Source organism: Miscanthus floridulus, chromosome 10 (assembly GCF_019320115.1).
Source record: "Miscanthus floridulus cultivar M001 chromosome 10, ASM1932011v1, whole genome shotgun sequence".
NCBI classification, from domain to species: Eukaryota; Viridiplantae; Streptophyta; class Magnoliopsida; order Poales; family Poaceae; genus Miscanthus; species Miscanthus floridulus.
Window position 1 is genome coordinate 1,600,361 of NC_089589.1, and position 18,773 is coordinate 1,619,133.

Consider the following 18,773-nt stretch of genomic DNA (forward strand, 5'->3'; position numbering starts at 1 on the left):
TGAAACATTACTTCAGGTCTTGGTAATTTGTAATAGTATATTTCTTACCCAGATTAAGTATGGGACGAAGGGATAAGCAAACAACTGTGAATTACAGCAGTATAAAGGTACTGTAGAAAGAATAAGACAGTAGCTTCAAGTATTGGAACTTCTCCATCAGTAGCAGTATTGTTGTGGTCACCTGTGTTTTGCAATGTGAAGGTATATGACTGCAAAGCAATGCATGTATGAGAAATGTTTTTCTTTTAGAGAAACCCCCGCACCCCCCCCCCCCCCCCCCCCCCCCCCCCCCCCCCCCCACTTTATTAAAACAAAAAAACAAAGCACACGGATCGTTACAGTTTAGCACAACGTATTCGAGGCACGTCCGGCAACATTGTCTAGGTCCAGACTATGAAAGACTTGTATCACTATAAGATTTGAGTGTGCAGATTCTAAAGAAGCTTGACTATCAGATGTTGTAGAGAATCTCCCAAGTTCAGCCAACATCCCAATCCCACTTGATCTTTCTGTAGCTTTGGAGTCCGCCATCCACATGATCCTCGGTGGCTCGCTTACCTTTTCCTTCATTTGCCTTACCACCAGTTCCAACCTTTCCCAATTTTGTTTCTTGTACAGTGGGCGCCATCTTCTTATCAACTTCATCGCCAACCTCGTCACCCACCTCACATCTTGCTGGGCATCATCCTAAAAACAAAGAGCATTTCGCAATTTCCAAATACTCCATAAGATCGCCGAAGAACATATATTCTTAGTAAAAAGTGCTTTGGCCACAAATCCGTAATTTAGCTACTGATTCGAAATCAGAACCAAAGTTGCAATGTAAGATTAGTGCCGCTGCATTCCATGTAATAGATGTGCCACAAAACACTCAAAGGATAAGTGAGTAAGAATACATTTTTTTGAAAGTTCAGAGGTGGGTGGGTGGGGGTAGTCTCCACCTGAATATTTTTTATTGATTCCGGCAAAACCGGGAGTGGTGGGTGGTGATAAAGAGGCAAGTCATATCTACATGGTCTCTTTTAGCTAAATTGTCTCTAGCGAGAAGTTAATTGTTACCTTCTCTCCATACTGGTCATTCTGGCAGCAATACGGTCTCCAAAGCATAACTTTGACTTCTTATTACTATAAAAATATTTATTGGAAAGTGAGATATGTATATTTTATGAAAGTACTTTTCAAAACAAATCTATTTATATGATTTTTACATTTATAAACCCAACAACTTAAAAGTTATTCATGATTTGTATTCTCAATGCTTGACCTAAATCTTGCCCAAAACGACTTGAATTGGATGGAGTAATCTTAAACCTTCCGGGTTTGTACTCTTGGATGCACACAGATTTTCCAAATGACCGGTGCGTAGATCGAGAAGATCCTTTACATGTCGCAAATCCGACACGACGGTAAATACCTTTCATGTCATCCGGCGATAAGTGGCTGCTTTACTTCGACACGGTACTAGGGGGCACATACAGCCAGGCCAACTAGGGTATTTAAATTCTGCCACATTAATAGGCTATAATTGAATTCCGTCTCAACCAGTTGTTAGGCATATTTTGGCAATTTAGTAGCAGGCACTTATCTTTGCAAAATAAATAAAAAATAAATAAAGTGTTTATTGATGCGTTGGTCTCCTTCACCCTAACTCTACGACCGGTTTGACCCCTACATATAGGTACGACATTTGTAAGTTTCATGCAAATGCATGCATCTGGTACAACAAGTGAACAAACATATAATGCAATTTAGGACATCCGATTAAGGCTAATGTATCATGGATCGGAGTTAGTCCGTCAGAAGCATCCATAGTCAGATCATCTGGGACCAAACACAAACGAAGTGCAGTTCTCTTTTGGCGAGTGAGTTCGGTACACGGGATTAAACAGCAAGGCAAACCAAACGACTGAGCACGGAAGGAACAAGGAACCCCTACTAGATAGGCAGCAGCTAGCCTACCTACTGTACACACCTGGTTTTACATCTGGTAAAAAAGAAAAAAAAGGTTTTACATCAGAAATCCAAATTGCAACACAAGAAGGTTACATTCATTAATTATCAGATCCAAGCCCTTGAACGAATTTATTACTACAACAAACAAACGCGAGAGGGAAGACGAGAGAATAAAAGGGAGGTATCCAAATAAAAGGGAATACGACACTACAGGAAAACGCCTCTTTGCCGACTGCTTGCCCCGGTCGGCAAAGGCATAAACCCAGTCGGCAAAGGCTTTGCCGACCGCAAAGCCACGTGGCAGTCGGCAAAGAGCAGTCGGCAAAGGCAGATTTGCCGACTGCCACGTGGCACACAGTCGGCAAATCCTTTGCCAACTGCCACGCCAGCAGTCGGCATAGCCACGTGGCGCCGTCAGCCCTGACGGCAGGCTTTGCCGACTGCTGTTTCCTCGGCAGTCGGCAAAGATTTTTTTTTTCAAAAATTGTTTGCCGACTGGCCGCCGGCTCGGCAGTCGGCAAAGAAAGAAATTTTTTTTTTTTGAAATGTTCTTTGCCGACTGCTTTCGGAGTTGCAGTCGGCAAAGGTTTGACCTCTTTGCCGACTGCCTCCCATTGCAGTCGGCAAAGACTCTGCCTTGGGTTTTTTTGCCCAGCTTTGCCGACTGTAAACAGTCGGCAAAGCTGGAATTTTTTTTTTTTGCTTTTGTTTTCTGTTTTCTCGCATCAAAACCCTGCAAAGTCATATGTGGAAGTCATGGCTCTTCATCCATATGTGGAAGTCAAGCTCAACTCTGCCAGGACGCGCCACACATGCTCTGGGAGGTATCCCCGGGTCATCGCAGGAAGGATCCGCTCAATCCATATGTGGAAGTCATGGCTCTTCATCCCTAAGACTTTCATAGTCTGCAAGTTCACACCCCTGCTCAGATTCGCCGCATACCCATCGGGGAACTTTAACGTCTTGATCCACTGCAGAACTTCCTTCCTATCTGCCCTTTTCAGGATGTAATCGGCCGGCCCCCTTTTCCATTTCCTGCCGGGCGCAGGGGTCTTCATCACCAGGTTTGGTCTATCACAGATCATCTCCAGGTCCAGTCTAGCCTTGACGTTGTCCTTCGACTTTTTGCCAACGTCCATGAGTGTTGCCCAGAGTGCCTCGGCCACATTCTTTTCTGTGTGCATTACATCGATGTTGTGTGGAAGAAGAAGGTCCTTGAAGTAGGGGAGCCTAGTCAAGCCCGATATATGAGTCCACATGTGGTCCCGAGCATATCCCTTAAACCCACCTGTTTCCTCAGGTTCGAGAGCCTGTATGTCGGCAAGGACGGCGGCAGGGCTCTTAACCTGCGGAATGGGGCCGGTGACTTGAACGCCTTTCGTGAAGTGCTTTACATCTAGCCTGAATTCATGGTTCTCAGGCAGGAATTGGCGATGCTTGTCGAAAGAAGAAAACTTGCCGCCCTTGGCCAGCCAGGTGAACATCACATCTGCCTTGCATGTCGGGCAAGGGAACTTCCCGTGAACACACCACCCGCTGAATAAGCCATACGCCAGGAAGTCATGCATTGAATACTGGTACCACACATGCATTCTAAAGTTCCTCTTCGTAGCCCGGTCGTACGTGAGTACCCCCTCTTCCCAAGCAAGTTCCAATTCATCCCACACCGGCTGCATGAACACACCCATATTGTCGCCCGGGTGTCCAGGTATTATCAGCGTCAAGAGCACGTTCTTAGGTTCAAACATGACGCCGGGGGGGAGATTGAGGGGGATCACAAACACGGGCCAGCAAGTGTACGGGGCCGCCATCATTCCAAACGGGTTGAACCCATCTGTTGCCAGCGCTACGCGTACATTCCGAGCCTCCATAGCCTTGACAGGATTCATGTTATCGAAGTGCTTCCATGCATCACCGTCCGCCGGGTGTACCATCTTGTCAGGATGGTATCTTTTGCCATTCTTGTGCCACGTCATCTGTTTCGCGGACTCCTCCGTCATATACAGCCGTTGCAGCCTCGGTACGAAAGGAAGGTGCCGTACGACCTTCTCGGGGACCTTTGACTGTTTCATGCTGCCATCAGAGCCTTCTACCAACACGAACCTAGAGGCATCGCACTTCGGACAGGTTTTTGCTTCCTCGAGGTCTCCCCTGAACAGGACGCACCCCTTCGGACAAGCATGGATCCCCTCATACGGCATCTTAAGTGCACGAAGGAGCTTCTGTGTAGCGTAGGTGTTCGTCGGCAGGACATGATCTGCCGGAAGCAGTCCCCCAACAATGCTCAACACGAGATCGAAGCCGTTTCGACTAATGCCCAGCTGCGACTTCAACCCTATCAGGCGTGAGACGGCATCCAGTTGCGTAAGCTTTGTCTTCTCGTGAAGGGGCTTCTGTGCCGACTCCATCATGTCGTAGAAGGCCTTCGCGGTTTCCTCCGGATCTTCCTCCACATCCATTCCTTCGCCAAACCGTGCTTCGTGGAAGTCTGCCATCATGTCTGCCATCCCGGCATCGCCATCATACTCCTCGAGGATGGGTCGCACCACCTCGTCCCTAATAGGATGGTATTCACCATGGTGGCGCCAACGGGTATAGTTTGGAACGAACCCGTGCTTGAACAGATCTCTCAACACCTGAGCCTTTACTTTCTTCTTCTTGTTCCTGCACTCGCTGCAGGGACACGGCATCCGAATCGACCCTTTAGCAGCTGGGCCAAATGCATGCTCCAGGAACTCAGTCGTCCCCCTGATCCATTCGTGGCTCTTACTTGCGAAGCCCGAGTACATCCACTCACGGTCACCCATGCTCTGTCATGCGGCAATGTTAACATGTGATAAAACCAGCAAGTGCATCTACAACGCGCTCCTACCATCTAATAGGTGAAGGATAGCTCCTAATCCCACCCGAGCATGCGCAGACGAGGTTAGCTTCCATGCTCCACTCCCGTCCGAGACAGAATTTCGGCAGCACCTCCCCGCTGTTCTCCCGATACACGTCCCGGCGGGGAGAGTGTGTATCCAGAGAACAACGGGGAAGTCCTGCCGAAACTCTGACTCGGACGGGAGCGGAACATGGGAGCTAACCTCGTCTGCGCATCCTCGGGCTATCCAGATAACGTGGACAATCCGAAACGGATACGGTTATACATATGCGAAGAACGCATACTTCCAACCGTATCCGTTTCGGACGGGAGACGCCTAACTGGGTAACGCGACCTACGACTACATGTGGCGGAAAGAGGGGTCATACCGCAGGTGCCGGTGAAGAAAGGCTAGCGGGGCAGTGCCGAGTCGTGCTCCTCCGGCTAGCCTCCAATGGGAGCCCTCCTGAAAAAGAAAAACAATTAGTGAGAACGAAAAATTTCGGCAGCACCTCCCCTGTACGGGAAGGTTACCAAACCTGCAAGAAAAGACGGCACGATGGCCGACAAACACATATACATGTCAGGCACGATGGCCGACAACCACAAATGTATTTCCAATCCATGCAGAAGAATATAAGCAAGTATTAATAAAGTAAACTACTACTACTAGTAGTACTACTACCTCGTCGTCACGGACGGCGTCACCGGCGCGTGGAGCAGAGGCGCGCGCGAGGACGGCGAGGCGGGGACGGCGCGGCGAGGCGAGGACGGCGAGGCGAGGACGGCGCGGCGAGGCGAGGATGGCGCGGCGAGGACGGCGACGCAGGGCCAGCGGACGGCGAACGGCGCGCGGACGGCGGACGGCGGACGGAGCGGGGCACGCCGGATCGGGGCGGGGCAGCGACGGCGCCGGGGCGGGTCGGGGCGAGGCCGCGGCCGCTGCGGGGCCGACGCCGGAGCTGCACGCGGCGGCGCGCCTGGCCGGGGCCGGATCGGGGCGGGGCAGCGCCGGTGAGGGGCCTGGGCGGGGCGGCCGGCGCCGGGAGGGGCCCAGCGCGGGGGGGCCAGCGCAGGGGGGGGACGCGCCGCGGGGGTGGCCCAGCGCGGGGGGGGGGAGCGCGGGGGGAGGGGGGGGCGCCGCCGGGGATGTGCCGCGCCGCCGGGGAGGGACCAGCGCGGGGGGGGGGCCGCCGGGGAGGGCCGCGCCGCGCGGGGGAGGTGCGCCGCGCCGCCTCCGGAGGGGGCGCGCGGCCCCGGGAGTGCGCGCGCTGCCGCCCGGAGAGGGTGCGCGCGGCCGTGGGAGGGGGCCCCGCCGCCGTGGGATTGCGGCTCGCGGCCCCGGGGGTGGGCCGTCCCCCCCGGGCAGGGGGCGATGTTGGGGGGGTGAGGCGCTCAAGAGGGGGCCGCGCGGGGATTGGTCTCCTCGCCTGCTTGGAGGGGGCGCCTGCCGCCGTGATGGCGCCGGCCGCCGGGGAGTGGCTGTCAGTCGGGGAGGGGAGGAGCGCGGGGGGGGAGGGCGCGGGGGGGGGGCGTCGGCGGCCGCGGGCGACGGCGTCGACGGCGGGGGGGGCGGCCCTGGGGTGGCCGGTGCGGCGGGCGAGCGGGATTTTGGGAGGGGAGGGGGGCCGAGCGGATAAGGCGACATTTTCCTTTTTTTATTATTTTTTTCCCTTTGCCGACTGCCAGCATGTGACGCAGTCGGCAAAGGTATATTATTTTTTTTTTCAAAAAATTATTTTTTTTAATTTTTTTTAAAAACAGTTTGCCGACTGCTCTGCTCCCTGGCAGTCGGCAAAGGTTATTTTTGATTTTTTTCTCAGAAATTCTTTGCCGACTGCCATCCTCCCTGGCAGTCGGCAAAGGCTCTTTGCCAACTGCCACTGATGGCAGTCGGCAAAGAATTAATTTTTTTTTCGATTTTCGATCCCAGTTTTTTTGTGTTGCCTTGCTACAGTAAGTACATGATATATTCCAAGTTTGGGGTCATTTTAATTTATTTTGCTATATTCCGTAGATTTTTTCTGTTTCTTTGATTTTTTCCGACAGCTCCAGATTTGAACTGCAGGTACATGAAATAATGGAATCCGGCCATTCAGAAAATGATATTCATGATGTTTGGAGCATGTTGAGGCCGTGTGCGAGGCCTCGCGTGAAATTTCGACCGTGTTGGTGTCGGAACACGCCGAGCCACGCGCGTGAAAAGTGTTTTTAAATTTTATAAAATCGAAACGGAGTCCGAAAATGACGAAACTTGACGACGTGTCTTGTCATCGCATGCGGAGGCTGTGGTAAAAATTTGAGAAAGTTTCGAGCAAGTGGCGACGTCGGGTGGCTAAAACCTGGACATCTCCACATGTGATAACCATGTTTCGAGAAAGTTATCACATGTGGAGATGTCCAGGTTTTAGCCACCCGACGTCGCCACTTGCTCGAAACTTTCTCAAATTTTTACCACAGCCTCCGCATGCGATGACAAGACACGTCGTCAAGTTTCGTCATTTTCGGACTCCGTTTCGATTTTATAAAATTTAAAAACACTTTTCACGCGCGTGGCTCGGCGTGTTCCGACACCAACACGGTCGAAATTTCACGCGAGGCCTCGCACACGGCCTCAACATGCTCCAAACATCATGAATATCATTTTCTGAATGGCCGAATTCCATTATTTCATGTACCTGCAGTTCAAATCTGGAGCTGTCGGAAAAAATCAAAGAAACAGAAAAAATCTACGGAATATAGCAAAATAAATTAAAATGACCCCAAACTTGGAATATATCATGTACTTACTGTAGCAAGGCAACACAAAAAAACTGGGATCGAAAATCGAAAAAAAAAATTAATTCTTTGCCGACTGCCATCAGTGGCAGTTGGCAAAGAGCCTTTGCCGACTGCCAGGGAGGATGGCAGTTGGCAAAGCCTGCGCCTTTGCCGACTGCTGACGGAGTGGCAGTCGGCAAAGGTGACGGCGTGGATGGCGTCAATCATGGCCTGCCTTTGCCGACTGCAATTCTTTGCCAACTGCCTGGCAGTCGGCAAATACAGGCAGTCGGCAAATCCTGCTTTGCCGACTGCAGGAAATTCCAGTTGGCAAAGGGACCTCTTTGCCGAGTGTCGAAAAAAAACAGTTGGCAAATAAAATTGCAGTCGGCAAAGAGCCAGTTTCCTGTGGTGCGATGGCCACTAGCTTATCAGTGTCCACCGGCGTATGTACCGCACCCTTCAATGATACTCCTACACACAAGCCTCAAGCAACATACATATCCCATCCTACAGTAATCGATCGACAGTCACCAATGATGCAACAACCAGCTAAGCAGGCAGGTAGGAGCCACGGGCCCCCAAGCTTCAGTCCACCTTCAGCAGGTAGGTCACTAATCAAGCTGGAGAACCTTGAGGCTCCTGAAAAGTACACCCTTGAACTGGACCTCTCCAATAGTTTTTATGTCACCATACTCTGACAAACGCAGAAAGGTATCTGAGATGTAGAAGCTTCCCAATGCTCTCATCAAGGCAATGGCTAGCGAGACCTTTTGTGTCTTCCAAGTCCAACACTCGAAGAAACCTCATCTGGTCAGAAATGTAAAATGGCTTCCACTTGCCAAACACCGTGAAGGACCTCATACGGGACAATTCCACAATGCTGGAACTCACTCTCGCCTCCCTCCCAGTTACTGCTTATGGGAAGGTGACGTACTGTGCCATGAGTGTTTGAGCTGCAACCTTCCCCCAACCTGAAAACATGATTTTCTTTCATTGACATTGAAATGCTGATGTCCCCGATAAGATCATGTAGGTTGGTAGTACCATACTCCTCTCAATGAGTTTCTCAAAGTAATCATCTGCTATTTCCATGCAAGATTTGTCCCGTGCCTCTGCTGAGTAACCCTCTACAGCCCAACGACGAACCAGACGTCTTCGGCTAATATTGCAATCTCCAGGAAAGATGGACATGTACATGAAACAAGGTTTAAGGTAATAGGGTAAACCATCATAACTTTTCATAAGAACTGCTCTTATAAGCCCAATCTTTGGATTCATCTCCAACTCAGCAGTAATGTGTGCATTCAATTTTCTCCACTCCACAGCACTTTTTGTTTCTTGCTCTGCCAAGAAGCTGCCTATGGTGACTATTGCAAGGGGAAGTCCATCACACTTGTTTAGGATAAGTTTTGCTGGTTCAACCAACTCAGGATATTCCTTGTCGAAATCTACAGTCTTCTTGAATACCTGAAATTGGTGCAATAGAAAACATTCAGTACATCAAAATTAAATTACAAAGAACCCAACCTGTTGGTTAGTATGGCTAGGTTTAAGCTTGTGCTTCTATGCAAAGGTCGGAAGTGGATTCACGATTATTGTATCAACTCAATGAATCCGTCATTTATTATAAAAAAATGACTAGAATTACCTGCTGCTTCAGTTGCTCAGTTGGTCTTTTAGTTAGATACAACCAAATGTTTTCCTCCGTCTAGCGATTTGAAACAATGTGAAGTCAAGATGCGATTATTTTCCATTTGGATGGTAATTGGTAACATATACGGCAAATGCAAGACAGTCCAGTGAATGAAGATTTTTAAATGATTCTTAAACATCACCAACTTTATTAAGAGGGTTATAATTTTTTATCCGAAAGCAAATCATGATAGAAAATACAACAAAAGTAGGTAAGCACACAGAAAAATGCCTGAGGTGTTGTGCCAGATAGGAGAGGGGAAATGGAAAATAAATTGGCTATATTCTTGTCAGCGAGCCTGTCATACGTCTAATGAGAGTCCCCCAACCCAGAGCTAATGGGCCTAGAGAGGGGCGCTGGCCGGCCTCAACCGGTTCCAGCACGCCCTAGAGGGGCTGCGCGTGCCAGGAGGAGGGGCGCCGTCGCCGTCGCCGCCGTCGTCATCCGGAAGGGATTAGATTAGGAGGTTTACCATATTAGAGTTTGGTTTGTTATGGAAGGGAGAATCCAATCTATAAGGATCTCCCATAGTTGCTTGGGATCCAAGTCCAATAGAGACTATAAATACAAGAAGGATGTAATCAACCTAATCAAGAAATAGAGGAGTTATTGATTTAACTTGATTAATGCTTGATAAATGGATTTAAATGGTTTATAAATAATTTATATATGCAAAAATATGAAATGTAGTTCCTTTGCCTTTGCATGATGATTTTGTACCTAAGAACACTCAATATGACCATGTGTTTACAAAAAATGTGGATCTTTAGGTTTATCATGCCCTCACATGGATTCTTGCAATAGCAATTTGTCTTTTTCATAGTGGTCTCTATGCTTATTCAAATGGCATGAAATTTATACAGTAGACTATTGAGAGCATGTATGGGCTGTTGTAATTTTCTCAGAATTTACTGTACACTTTTGGTATATGTTCCTTAATTCACCCTATTATCCAAATAAATTAATAAAGGCATGTAAAAAATTTATTTGGGCTTGATCATTATATTTCTAGTGTTCTTTTAATGAGTATAAACGGTTGGTAACATTGGTTATACGCAGATTTGATTGGTTATATGGAGTCACATATTTATTGCTCTATATTTTCAGAGAATGGCTGTTTTGGACAGTTTCTGTTGCCATGCTAATTGCATAATGAAAATGGTGTTTGCTGTGAAACTTATTTATAACAAAGTTGTAGATAACTTTCTCATATTGCTTGTGTTAAATTTTCATGGCATTTGTCCAAGTGGTTTGTGAGATATGGCTGTTCAAAGTTGGTCCTCAGAAATGTCCACTCTCTGGAATTTCTGGACAGATCTGAGAATTTCTGGTGTTTGACCTTTATAACTGTTGAATTAGCTTTAGATGATTATAAGAATGTTTTAGATAATTTCATAAGCTTTCTAGAAAGTCTTGTATTATGATTGTTGGATGTGTATAACTCTAGTTATGATTGAAACAATTGACTACTGTGCTGCTATCCAGAATCTGAGTTTGTACCTAAAGTTGTTTGCTTCACCTTGCCTTACCTTGTGTGTTGCTGAGTGTGACTCGTGGCTTTGATAGTGTTAAGTTAATATACCTGAGACCTTGTGAAACTTGTGTCATGCTTGGTGCTGCTTTCTTTGCTATCTTAGCATGCTAGGTTGTGTGCTATCTAATTAAGTAACGTAAGGTGCTTATGTATGTTCGGTGTAACCTTGTGCTCTTCTTGAATACTTTATGTGATGTATCTCATGTTACCATTTTTCACATTTATACACTTGCATTTGGCATCTCATCTAAGTACGCTAGATGCACCACGTGAAGGATATGATGTTGGAGCCTAACCCGAAGATGGTGTTTGGTGGACCTATCCCGAAGATGGAAGGACTAAGCAAGTGCCATGATGGGAGATGCTCGTCAAGCGAGTGTCATCTAACAAACACTAATCTAGTGTTGGATCCCAAGCAAGCCCCGGAGCATTCTAAGCCTCCTATGTTTTTATAAATGTCAAATTGAGTTCATTATGTTTGATGCATTAAGTTATGGGAGTTGCTTGGAAACACTTGCTACATATATATATCCAGATAATGTACCTTGAATCCTATTTAGGTCCAGAATCGAATAAATGCTTAGCTTTGCTTAGTCGGTAGAAGTCGGGTGATTTCCTGTCACCTGCGAGATATAGGTGAATATCTGATTACGGTTGGCTATATTTGCTATCGTGGAAATAACCAAGTGTTAATAAATAAAAAGAGACTGGGCGGGATTGCGATAGAGAAGCGACATGGCATGGAGGTCTTGGGCGCCTATCTATCCCCGTCCTCGTATCATGTTGAACGCATGCTTAATACTTAGTTGACCGGATAACTTGTTCTGACCGCGAAGCCGAGTAGCTCAACTCAGGCCGAAAGCCGTTTCTGTATGAGTGCGCACCCTGAAGGAAGTGAGGCATGCGGGGAGTCAATGGCATGAGCCCAAGGACGGGTTAAAGTCCCGAACATCCTGGCAGATTGGCGTCCCTGAGGGTGCGGCGTTGATCGGACCCAAGAATTTAGTTTCTGAGTTGTACCAAAGGTGACCTTAGGGTACCGTGGCTGGTAGACCAGGGTTTATGTTAAGAATAATCACCCAGCTAGGTAGGAATCGATTCAAGTCGCCGTCTCTCCTAGATAGTGAGAACTTGACTGAGCAGCAGCAACATAGAAACACCTAATTGAACTTAATGGTTATGATGATGATGATAATGTCATAGCACTACACTGGATATGGTTACTAATGCTTGCTACCTTAATCAAGTGATTGATCTAGTACAGGTGCTAATAGAGATGCCTAAATGAATAGGTTTTAACTTGATGCTAAAGTTATAATATGCAAGTTATGTACATAAGTTTTTATGTAAAATGTTGTCAAGCTAGCTCCACCGATAAAGCCTTGCATACTCCTTGGTGTCATTTATTTTTGGTTTATGATGGGTAAGTCTAGCTGAGTACATTCGAGTACTCAGGGTTTATCCCACCATGTTGCAGGTGAAGTTCTCGGCCTGCTGAAGATGGTGGCTAACTATATAGTATTCTCATCCATATGCTTTTGCCAGAGGATGTCACTTATGCTAGTAATGTATTTGGAGCTTATGTTATTGTAATCATTTCAAGTTACGTTGTTTCCACTAATTGGTTTTGAAATCCAATCTTGTACCATTATTTGTGAACTTATTTGTAATATTATTTTCGATGCATCTCCATATATGTGATTTGTATTTACTTAATCATGCGATCTTGATTGTGAAGTTGATTTACCAAGGTCTGTCATGACACTCGGTGGACTACCGGGTTTATATGAGTGAAAGTATGTGCACGTCAACATGTTAAACGGAGACAGTCGTACTTGAACTTGTATAAATTGGGTGGATCCGTCACACATACTCCCTCGCACAGCTATGTCAACATCGACTACGAGGTCCCCTATGAGACTTGCCATGAGGTCCGGGCTCGACTCCTCAACAATAACGACGCACTTGAAGAAGAGAATAGGCAGCTTTGCTGGCAACTCGAGGAGCATATCAGGGCACATGGACGCCAGGTTCACAATGATATCCTACGAGAAGGCCGTCTGCACCCGAGAGCCGACCAAAACTTGGCTGAAGCCCTATGGGAGGCGACAGATATGCCGCAGCCTTCAACTGATGAGGGATGTTGGATGCTCCGGAGGATTCGGGAGCCAATCGCCGCAGCAGCGCAGCAGATCCCCGAGGCAAGCCACACCTCGGGTACGCGCAGCCAGCGTCGTCAACCCTCGACGCCTAAGAACCCATCGAGAGAAGGCACCAGCAACCACCGACTAAGCGAACCCTGACAAAATAAACTCGGTTCATGATCAGATGGGCAATAATAGGGATGTGCGGACAACTATCAACGCACAAAGGCGAGAGGGCGAAGCCCGCAAATGGGAGCACGCTGGAGTCAATGGGCACGCCTCACATCGGAACAACGAACGGGTCCGCTCGCCCGCTGGGAGTACTTCCTAGAGTGGGTACACTAGTAGAGAACAGACTTTCGGTTTTTGGCTTTAGTCTCGGCTGGATTTGAGCCTAGGACTAAAGGGAGCATTAGTCCTGGTTGAAGCCACGAACGGGACTAAAGTCCCATGCCCAACTGCTAGCGTCGTAGGCTTTTGCAGGATGCGACCTCCAGTCCTAGTTGGTGACTCCAACCGGGACTCATGGTCAACTTCTAGTCCCGGTTGGAGGCACCAACCGGGACAAAACCTTCAATCTCGTAAAGTGGTGTCTGAGGTAGGAACCGAGGAACAACTTATGTGGATACTACGTTTGCGAGTACCTCATGCATTACTCACTGAAAACAAATGAAGAACTCCTCGAAGTACGTAAACAATATACACAATTTATCTATTACCATTTTGTTCATATACGCACACACACACTAATCATATATTCATATTTTTTCTTTCATTCGAATCTTCAATGGAGGCAGCAAATGGTCCTACCACGGGAATACATCAAAGCAATTCAAGATGCATTGGCAGGATTTATTGTTGATCAGATCATAGATCGCAATGGGCAATACTACTATGCCAGAAAATTAGTTCCCAACTTTGATGAAGATATGATTGAATGTAATCCCAAGGACAGTACAAGCTTTTGTTAGCTTATGTATATGGTTCTATGTACAACCTTTTGAAATATTTGTATAGTTTCATATATTTTAATTTGTTGTGTATGTATAATGCTCGAACAGAAACTTATATGTATGGACATATATTAGTAGCATAGAATATGTATACGAAAAGCTAATTCAAATAAAAAAGAATTGTATTGAAAAGAAACCATAAAATAAAAGTTAATGAAAAAGAAAAAAAGAGACCTTTAGTACCGGTTGGTAACATCTACCGGGACTAAACGTTCCTGCCCTAGGGCAAGGGCTAGAGGTCCCTTTAGAAATACCCCTTTCAGTCCCGGTTCTCTGACCCAGGACTATGGGGCCTTTAGTCCCGAATTCGCAGTCCCAGTTAGAAAACCGGAACCGCAACCCATATATGCACTAGTGGTAGGCCTGGCAGCATTTGGGAGCAGGATTCGAGAGGCTTTGAGTTCCGCAACTACAATTGCATTGTGTTTGTGTGGGCGCACCAACTATAAGCATTTTTGTTTTATTCGATTTTGATGCTGAAGAACTCAAATAGCCAACTATTTGTTTTTTCACTTCACTTAGCATCGAAATGATTAGCTTATCTGCCCCTTGTAGGATTAATATGGGATGCCATGAAGCTAGCTACTATCTTGTGATAACTAGGTTGCTGCTTGTAAATGAAACGTGGGTTTTTTTAGCTTAGCCGACTGCTTTCAACAAAATTAAAAATCAGTAATCCCCTCACCTTGGTACAAGTATTTCCATCTTCGTCTGTGGCCCGCTCACTACAGTAGATGTGTGCTTTGCCGAGTGCAATTGCACTCGGCAAAGAAGGCTTTGCACTCGGCAAAGCCTTTACCGAGTGCTGCACTCGGCAAAGAGCTGTCGGCATATCTCTTCACAACAAAGGCTTTTTTGCCGAGTGCTTTTTGTCGGACACTCGGCAAAGCCTTTGCCGAGTGCCGGAAAAGCACTCGGCAAAGATTTACACTCGGCAAAATGAAAATGCGAAAAAAACCAAAAAATAATAGTAAAATTTTTCAAAAAAAAAAAAATCAGGGGAGGCCGCCACCGGCCAGCGCCCACCCATCTTCATCGAAGTCGGTGCATTTTTTGCGCTAAAATCATGGCTAACGCGGCCGACGGGATTCGAACTCACGACCTCTCTCTCGCGTGTCAGCTGCTCTACCACTGCACTACACTGTCACCTGTGTCTAGATTCCGTTATCTATCATCATATATTATACTAAACCGAGAGTAAATTGCTTGTTTGAGGCCCTAAACGAATTCAAATCAAAAAGTGGTCCACTACAAAGTTTCATAACTTTTCGATGTCTACAATTTTCATTTAGGAAGTTTTTTCATCCGATGTCGTTTGAAAAATTTGAATTTCAAATTTTAGAGATTCAAACGTAGTTTTGCATGATAAGATGATTTCAAATCAAAAACTTGTCAACTACATAGTTTCATAACTTTCGGAGATCTACAATTTTCATTTAGGAAGTTTTTCCATCCGAGGTCTTTTGAAAAATTCAAAATTTAAAATTTTTAAATTCAAATGTCGTTTTTGCATGACAAGATGATTTCAAATCAAAATGTTGCCAACTACAAAATTTCATAACTTCTCAAGATCTACAAAGTTTATTTTGGTCATTTGTTCATCCGACGTAGTGGTAGTAACATTGTTCACAAATCTTATATATCTCTCTTCTACTTTTATGAAACTAATGAGAGATATGAGAGATGTAGATTTTATAAACAACGTTATTGTCTCTTTGTCAAATGAAGAAATGACCAAAATAAACTTTGTAGATCTTAAGAAGTTATACAACTTTGTAGTTGAAAAGTTTTTCATTTGAATTCATTTAGGACCTCAAAAATTGCTTTGAAAAACTGATTTGTCGAGGGCAAAAAAAATGTCCTCTTTGCCTAGTGCCAAAACAAAGGCACTCGGCAAAATACATATTTGCCGAGTGCCAGAAAAAAGGCACTCGGCAAAGACGCATTTTGCCGTGTGCCGAAAAATAGCACTCGGCAAAATACATATTTGCCGAGTGCCAGAAAAAGACACTCGGCAAAGACGCATTTTGCCGTGTGCTGAAAAATAGCACTCAGCAAAATACATATTTGCCGAGTGCCAGAAAAAAGGCACTCGGCAAAGACGCATTTTGTCGAGTGTTTTTTTTGCCGAGTGTATTTTATTTGGCACTCGGCAAAGACTGTCTTTGCCGAGTGCCCGATAAAATACACTCGGCAAAGCCTCCGGCACTTGGCAAAGTGCCGGTTTCCGATAGTGGCCGGGAAGAATCAGGCAGGGTTGATGTTTGAACAGATGGTCTGACAGTGGGCTTGTATTGTTGCAATTAAGAAAAGAAAACTGGCATTAGAAGTGAGAATATCATGTTGCCTACTGACAGCTAGTATGCTAAACTAGATGACAACAAACATAAGATGACTGCAGAACTTCTCTGAAAGTTGTGAATGTTCTAACTATTAGAAGACTATTATCGCCCTGTTCGCTTAAACTTATCAGACGTACCGTTTCAGCGAAATAACACTATTTTTCTCTCACAACAAATCAGCATCAGTATCAGCATCAGCTGTTTTTCCAGCCAGCGGAACATGGCTTATTTTTTTTGTTTCATTCTATTTTTATTTTTGTTTTATTTTATGTTGATGTAGAAATATTTAAATAATATCTTTCTTCACTTTGACTAACGTCCAAATGATTAAGATGGGGTGGCATGCAACTAGCTACTATCCTGTGATAATGATAACCAGTTAGCTATTAGTAAATGAAAAGCGAAAGGGCCTCTAGCTTTTCTAAGTTGGTTAGGTGGTCTGAGTAGCACTCCTCGTGTCCTTAGTTCGACTTCCTGTGGGAGCGAATTGCAGGCTGGGGTTAAAAAATCCTAGCCCCGGTTATGGTTGTTCTCACATGGGCTACGGTGCCGCTGTGTATGGGTGGTGCTTTCAATAATAAATAAATAAATAACAACAACAACAATACTAAAAATAACAGTAATAATAATAATATTAGTGAATTTTCTCTCTTTAGAACTTCTCTGAAAGTTTAATATTACCTTCTTGTAGAAAGCATAGATGGTCTGATCAGCAGATAATTGTTTCAGCTCTGACACCTCATAGTTTTGGCCCACGCATAAGCTTGCAACCTCAACATCTATTGTGGACACTACGATTCTGTTCCCTTTCTTGTTGATTGGGAAGCATTTCTTGACCCGATTCCAATCTTCAATGGTGGATAGGCCGTTGAGCACAATAAGACATCTCTTGTCATTGACATAGCCAAGAAACTCCTCTACCAGCGCTTGCCCTGTCTTCTCTGTTTCCATCAGAAAGTCAACCCCTACAGCTTCCTCCAACAAACTCCGAATGAATTCTTTTGGGCTGAAAGGATGCACCACCCTGACCCATGCCCGGCATTGGAAATTCTCCGAGGTAGCTGAATTCTCATAGGCCTCCCAGATGATGGACGTATGCCCAACAGTGCCGCTAGATCCCCACACTGCAATCACTCCAAGATCCTCACCTTCTCTGTTAATCAGCTGGCTAAGATCCAGTCTTGACTGGTCCTTCGTCTTCGCAGCATACCTTGCTTCATCGATGCCAAACATGGCTGCTACAGTGCTGCAGTGTCACCAGCAGTTGCAGTCTTGGAGCTAGAGCCCTCAACGATGAGGCGGTAGCGCATGCTCCTCTGGCTCACGTCCTCAACCTTGTCCCTCAGATCTTTCATCTGCTGAGCTACATGGCGCCTGTCACGCAGTATGCATGGGATGCGCCACGGCCGGCAGCCACCAAGATTGCTTCTCCACACGGACAGCATCATCCCTGATGAAAGACATGGGATCGCCATCAAGAAAGACAGCATCATCTCGAGCTCGTCCCTGATGAAAGCCTGGTCGCGTGTAACGCCAAGCTGCAGGGCCACCTCCTCCGCCACAGCGGAATTGACATAGCCAAGCGCTCCACTTAGCACGGACTTGCCGATGCTCAGCGCGGTGGCCTCCATGGGTGCAATACGGTTGTTGCTCTGCTGTGCGCGTTTGCGTGGATTGGATTGATCTGCTACGGCTTGATGGTGGATGACTAAAAAGAGGTCTGCTGGTATATGGGTATTTGGTTTCTAAAAAGCCGAGTAAGACACTTCTTTTTTCTTTAATAATCTTTAAATAAAAGAAAAAGAAAACGTCGAAGGCATCTCAGTTGATGTCCTTTTTTTTTTCTTTTTAAATGACTACAAATGTACCCGCACGTTACAGTAAGACCTAGAATTTGTTACACGCTACTTGATCTAGTCTTGGCCCACCTTAAATCGAATAAATTATTGTTTTTTTTGCGCAAGAAATAAATTATTGGTTTTAATAAGCCTTGGCCCAACCTTAAATCAAATAAATTCCAATGCTATGATAGAAGATTGAGTCAACTTAAATGAGTGGCTACGATAGAAGATTAAATTTTACAGCGCTGGGAAATAATGAGAACCATCTGCCTCACAAGATCTAAATGGTTAAAAATTAAGAGGAACTTAAGTTGTGGACCGGTACTAGCGAAAGGGCTTGTAGCCTAATGGTTACAGGAGTCTCAGTAGCACTTCAGGTCCTGGGTTATTGTGTTGTCAAATGAGTAGAGAGATTACAGCATCCTATGTCTACAATACGTGTTCAGTTGAAAACATAGCTTCTAATTTGTTTGCTCTTGTTGCAGCCCAGTGTCATGACATGAATCTAGATTTTGGTTTTTAAATTTTGATCTTTTTAGTTATTGAATGTACATATTGAATATACATGAAGGGGCCATACAAAGAGAAAAATAATGAATATGATAAAAAATCATATATAAAATATTA

The 18,773-nt window shown here is 45.8% G+C and overlaps 4 protein-coding genes across 4 annotated transcripts; all 4 read right to left on the reverse strand.

Annotated features, from left to right (window-relative positions):
* Positions 1–53: 53 nt before the first annotated feature.
* Positions 54–5,553, reverse strand: LOC136487401 (uncharacterized). The gene is made up of 5 exons (XM_066484560.1): positions 5,502–5,553; positions 5,206–5,282; positions 2,796–4,763; positions 559–687; positions 54–209 (listed from the first exon to the last, which is right to left on the reverse strand). The coding sequence occupies exons 3-5, from the start codon at positions 4,758–4,760 to the stop codon at positions 54–56; spliced, it is 2,250 nt and encodes a 749-aa protein (XP_066340657.1). The 5' UTR covers positions 4,761–4,763; positions 5,206–5,282; positions 5,502–5,553.
* Positions 5,521–8,325, reverse strand: LOC136487402 (uncharacterized). Its single transcript, XM_066484561.1, has 2 exons — positions 8,209–8,325; positions 5,521–6,468 (listed from the first exon to the last, which is right to left on the reverse strand). The coding sequence occupies exons 1-2, from the start codon at positions 8,323–8,325 to the stop codon at positions 5,521–5,523; spliced, it is 1,065 nt and encodes a 354-aa protein (XP_066340658.1).
* Positions 7,898–17,956, reverse strand: LOC136487829 (disease resistance protein RPM1-like). The gene is made up of 2 exons (XM_066484939.1): positions 16,987–17,956; positions 7,898–9,046 (listed from the first exon to the last, which is right to left on the reverse strand). Exons 1-2 carry the CDS (start codon positions 17,536–17,538, stop codon positions 8,570–8,572), a joined length of 1,029 nt encoding a protein of 342 aa, XP_066341036.1. The 5' UTR covers positions 17,539–17,956; the 3' UTR covers positions 7,898–8,569.
* On the reverse strand, positions 17,544–17,936 carry LOC136487403 (uncharacterized). Its single transcript, XM_066484562.1, has one exon. The coding sequence runs from the start codon at positions 17,934–17,936 to the stop codon at positions 17,544–17,546; it is 393 nt and encodes a 130-aa protein (XP_066340659.1).
* Positions 17,957–18,773: the final 817 nt, after the last annotated feature.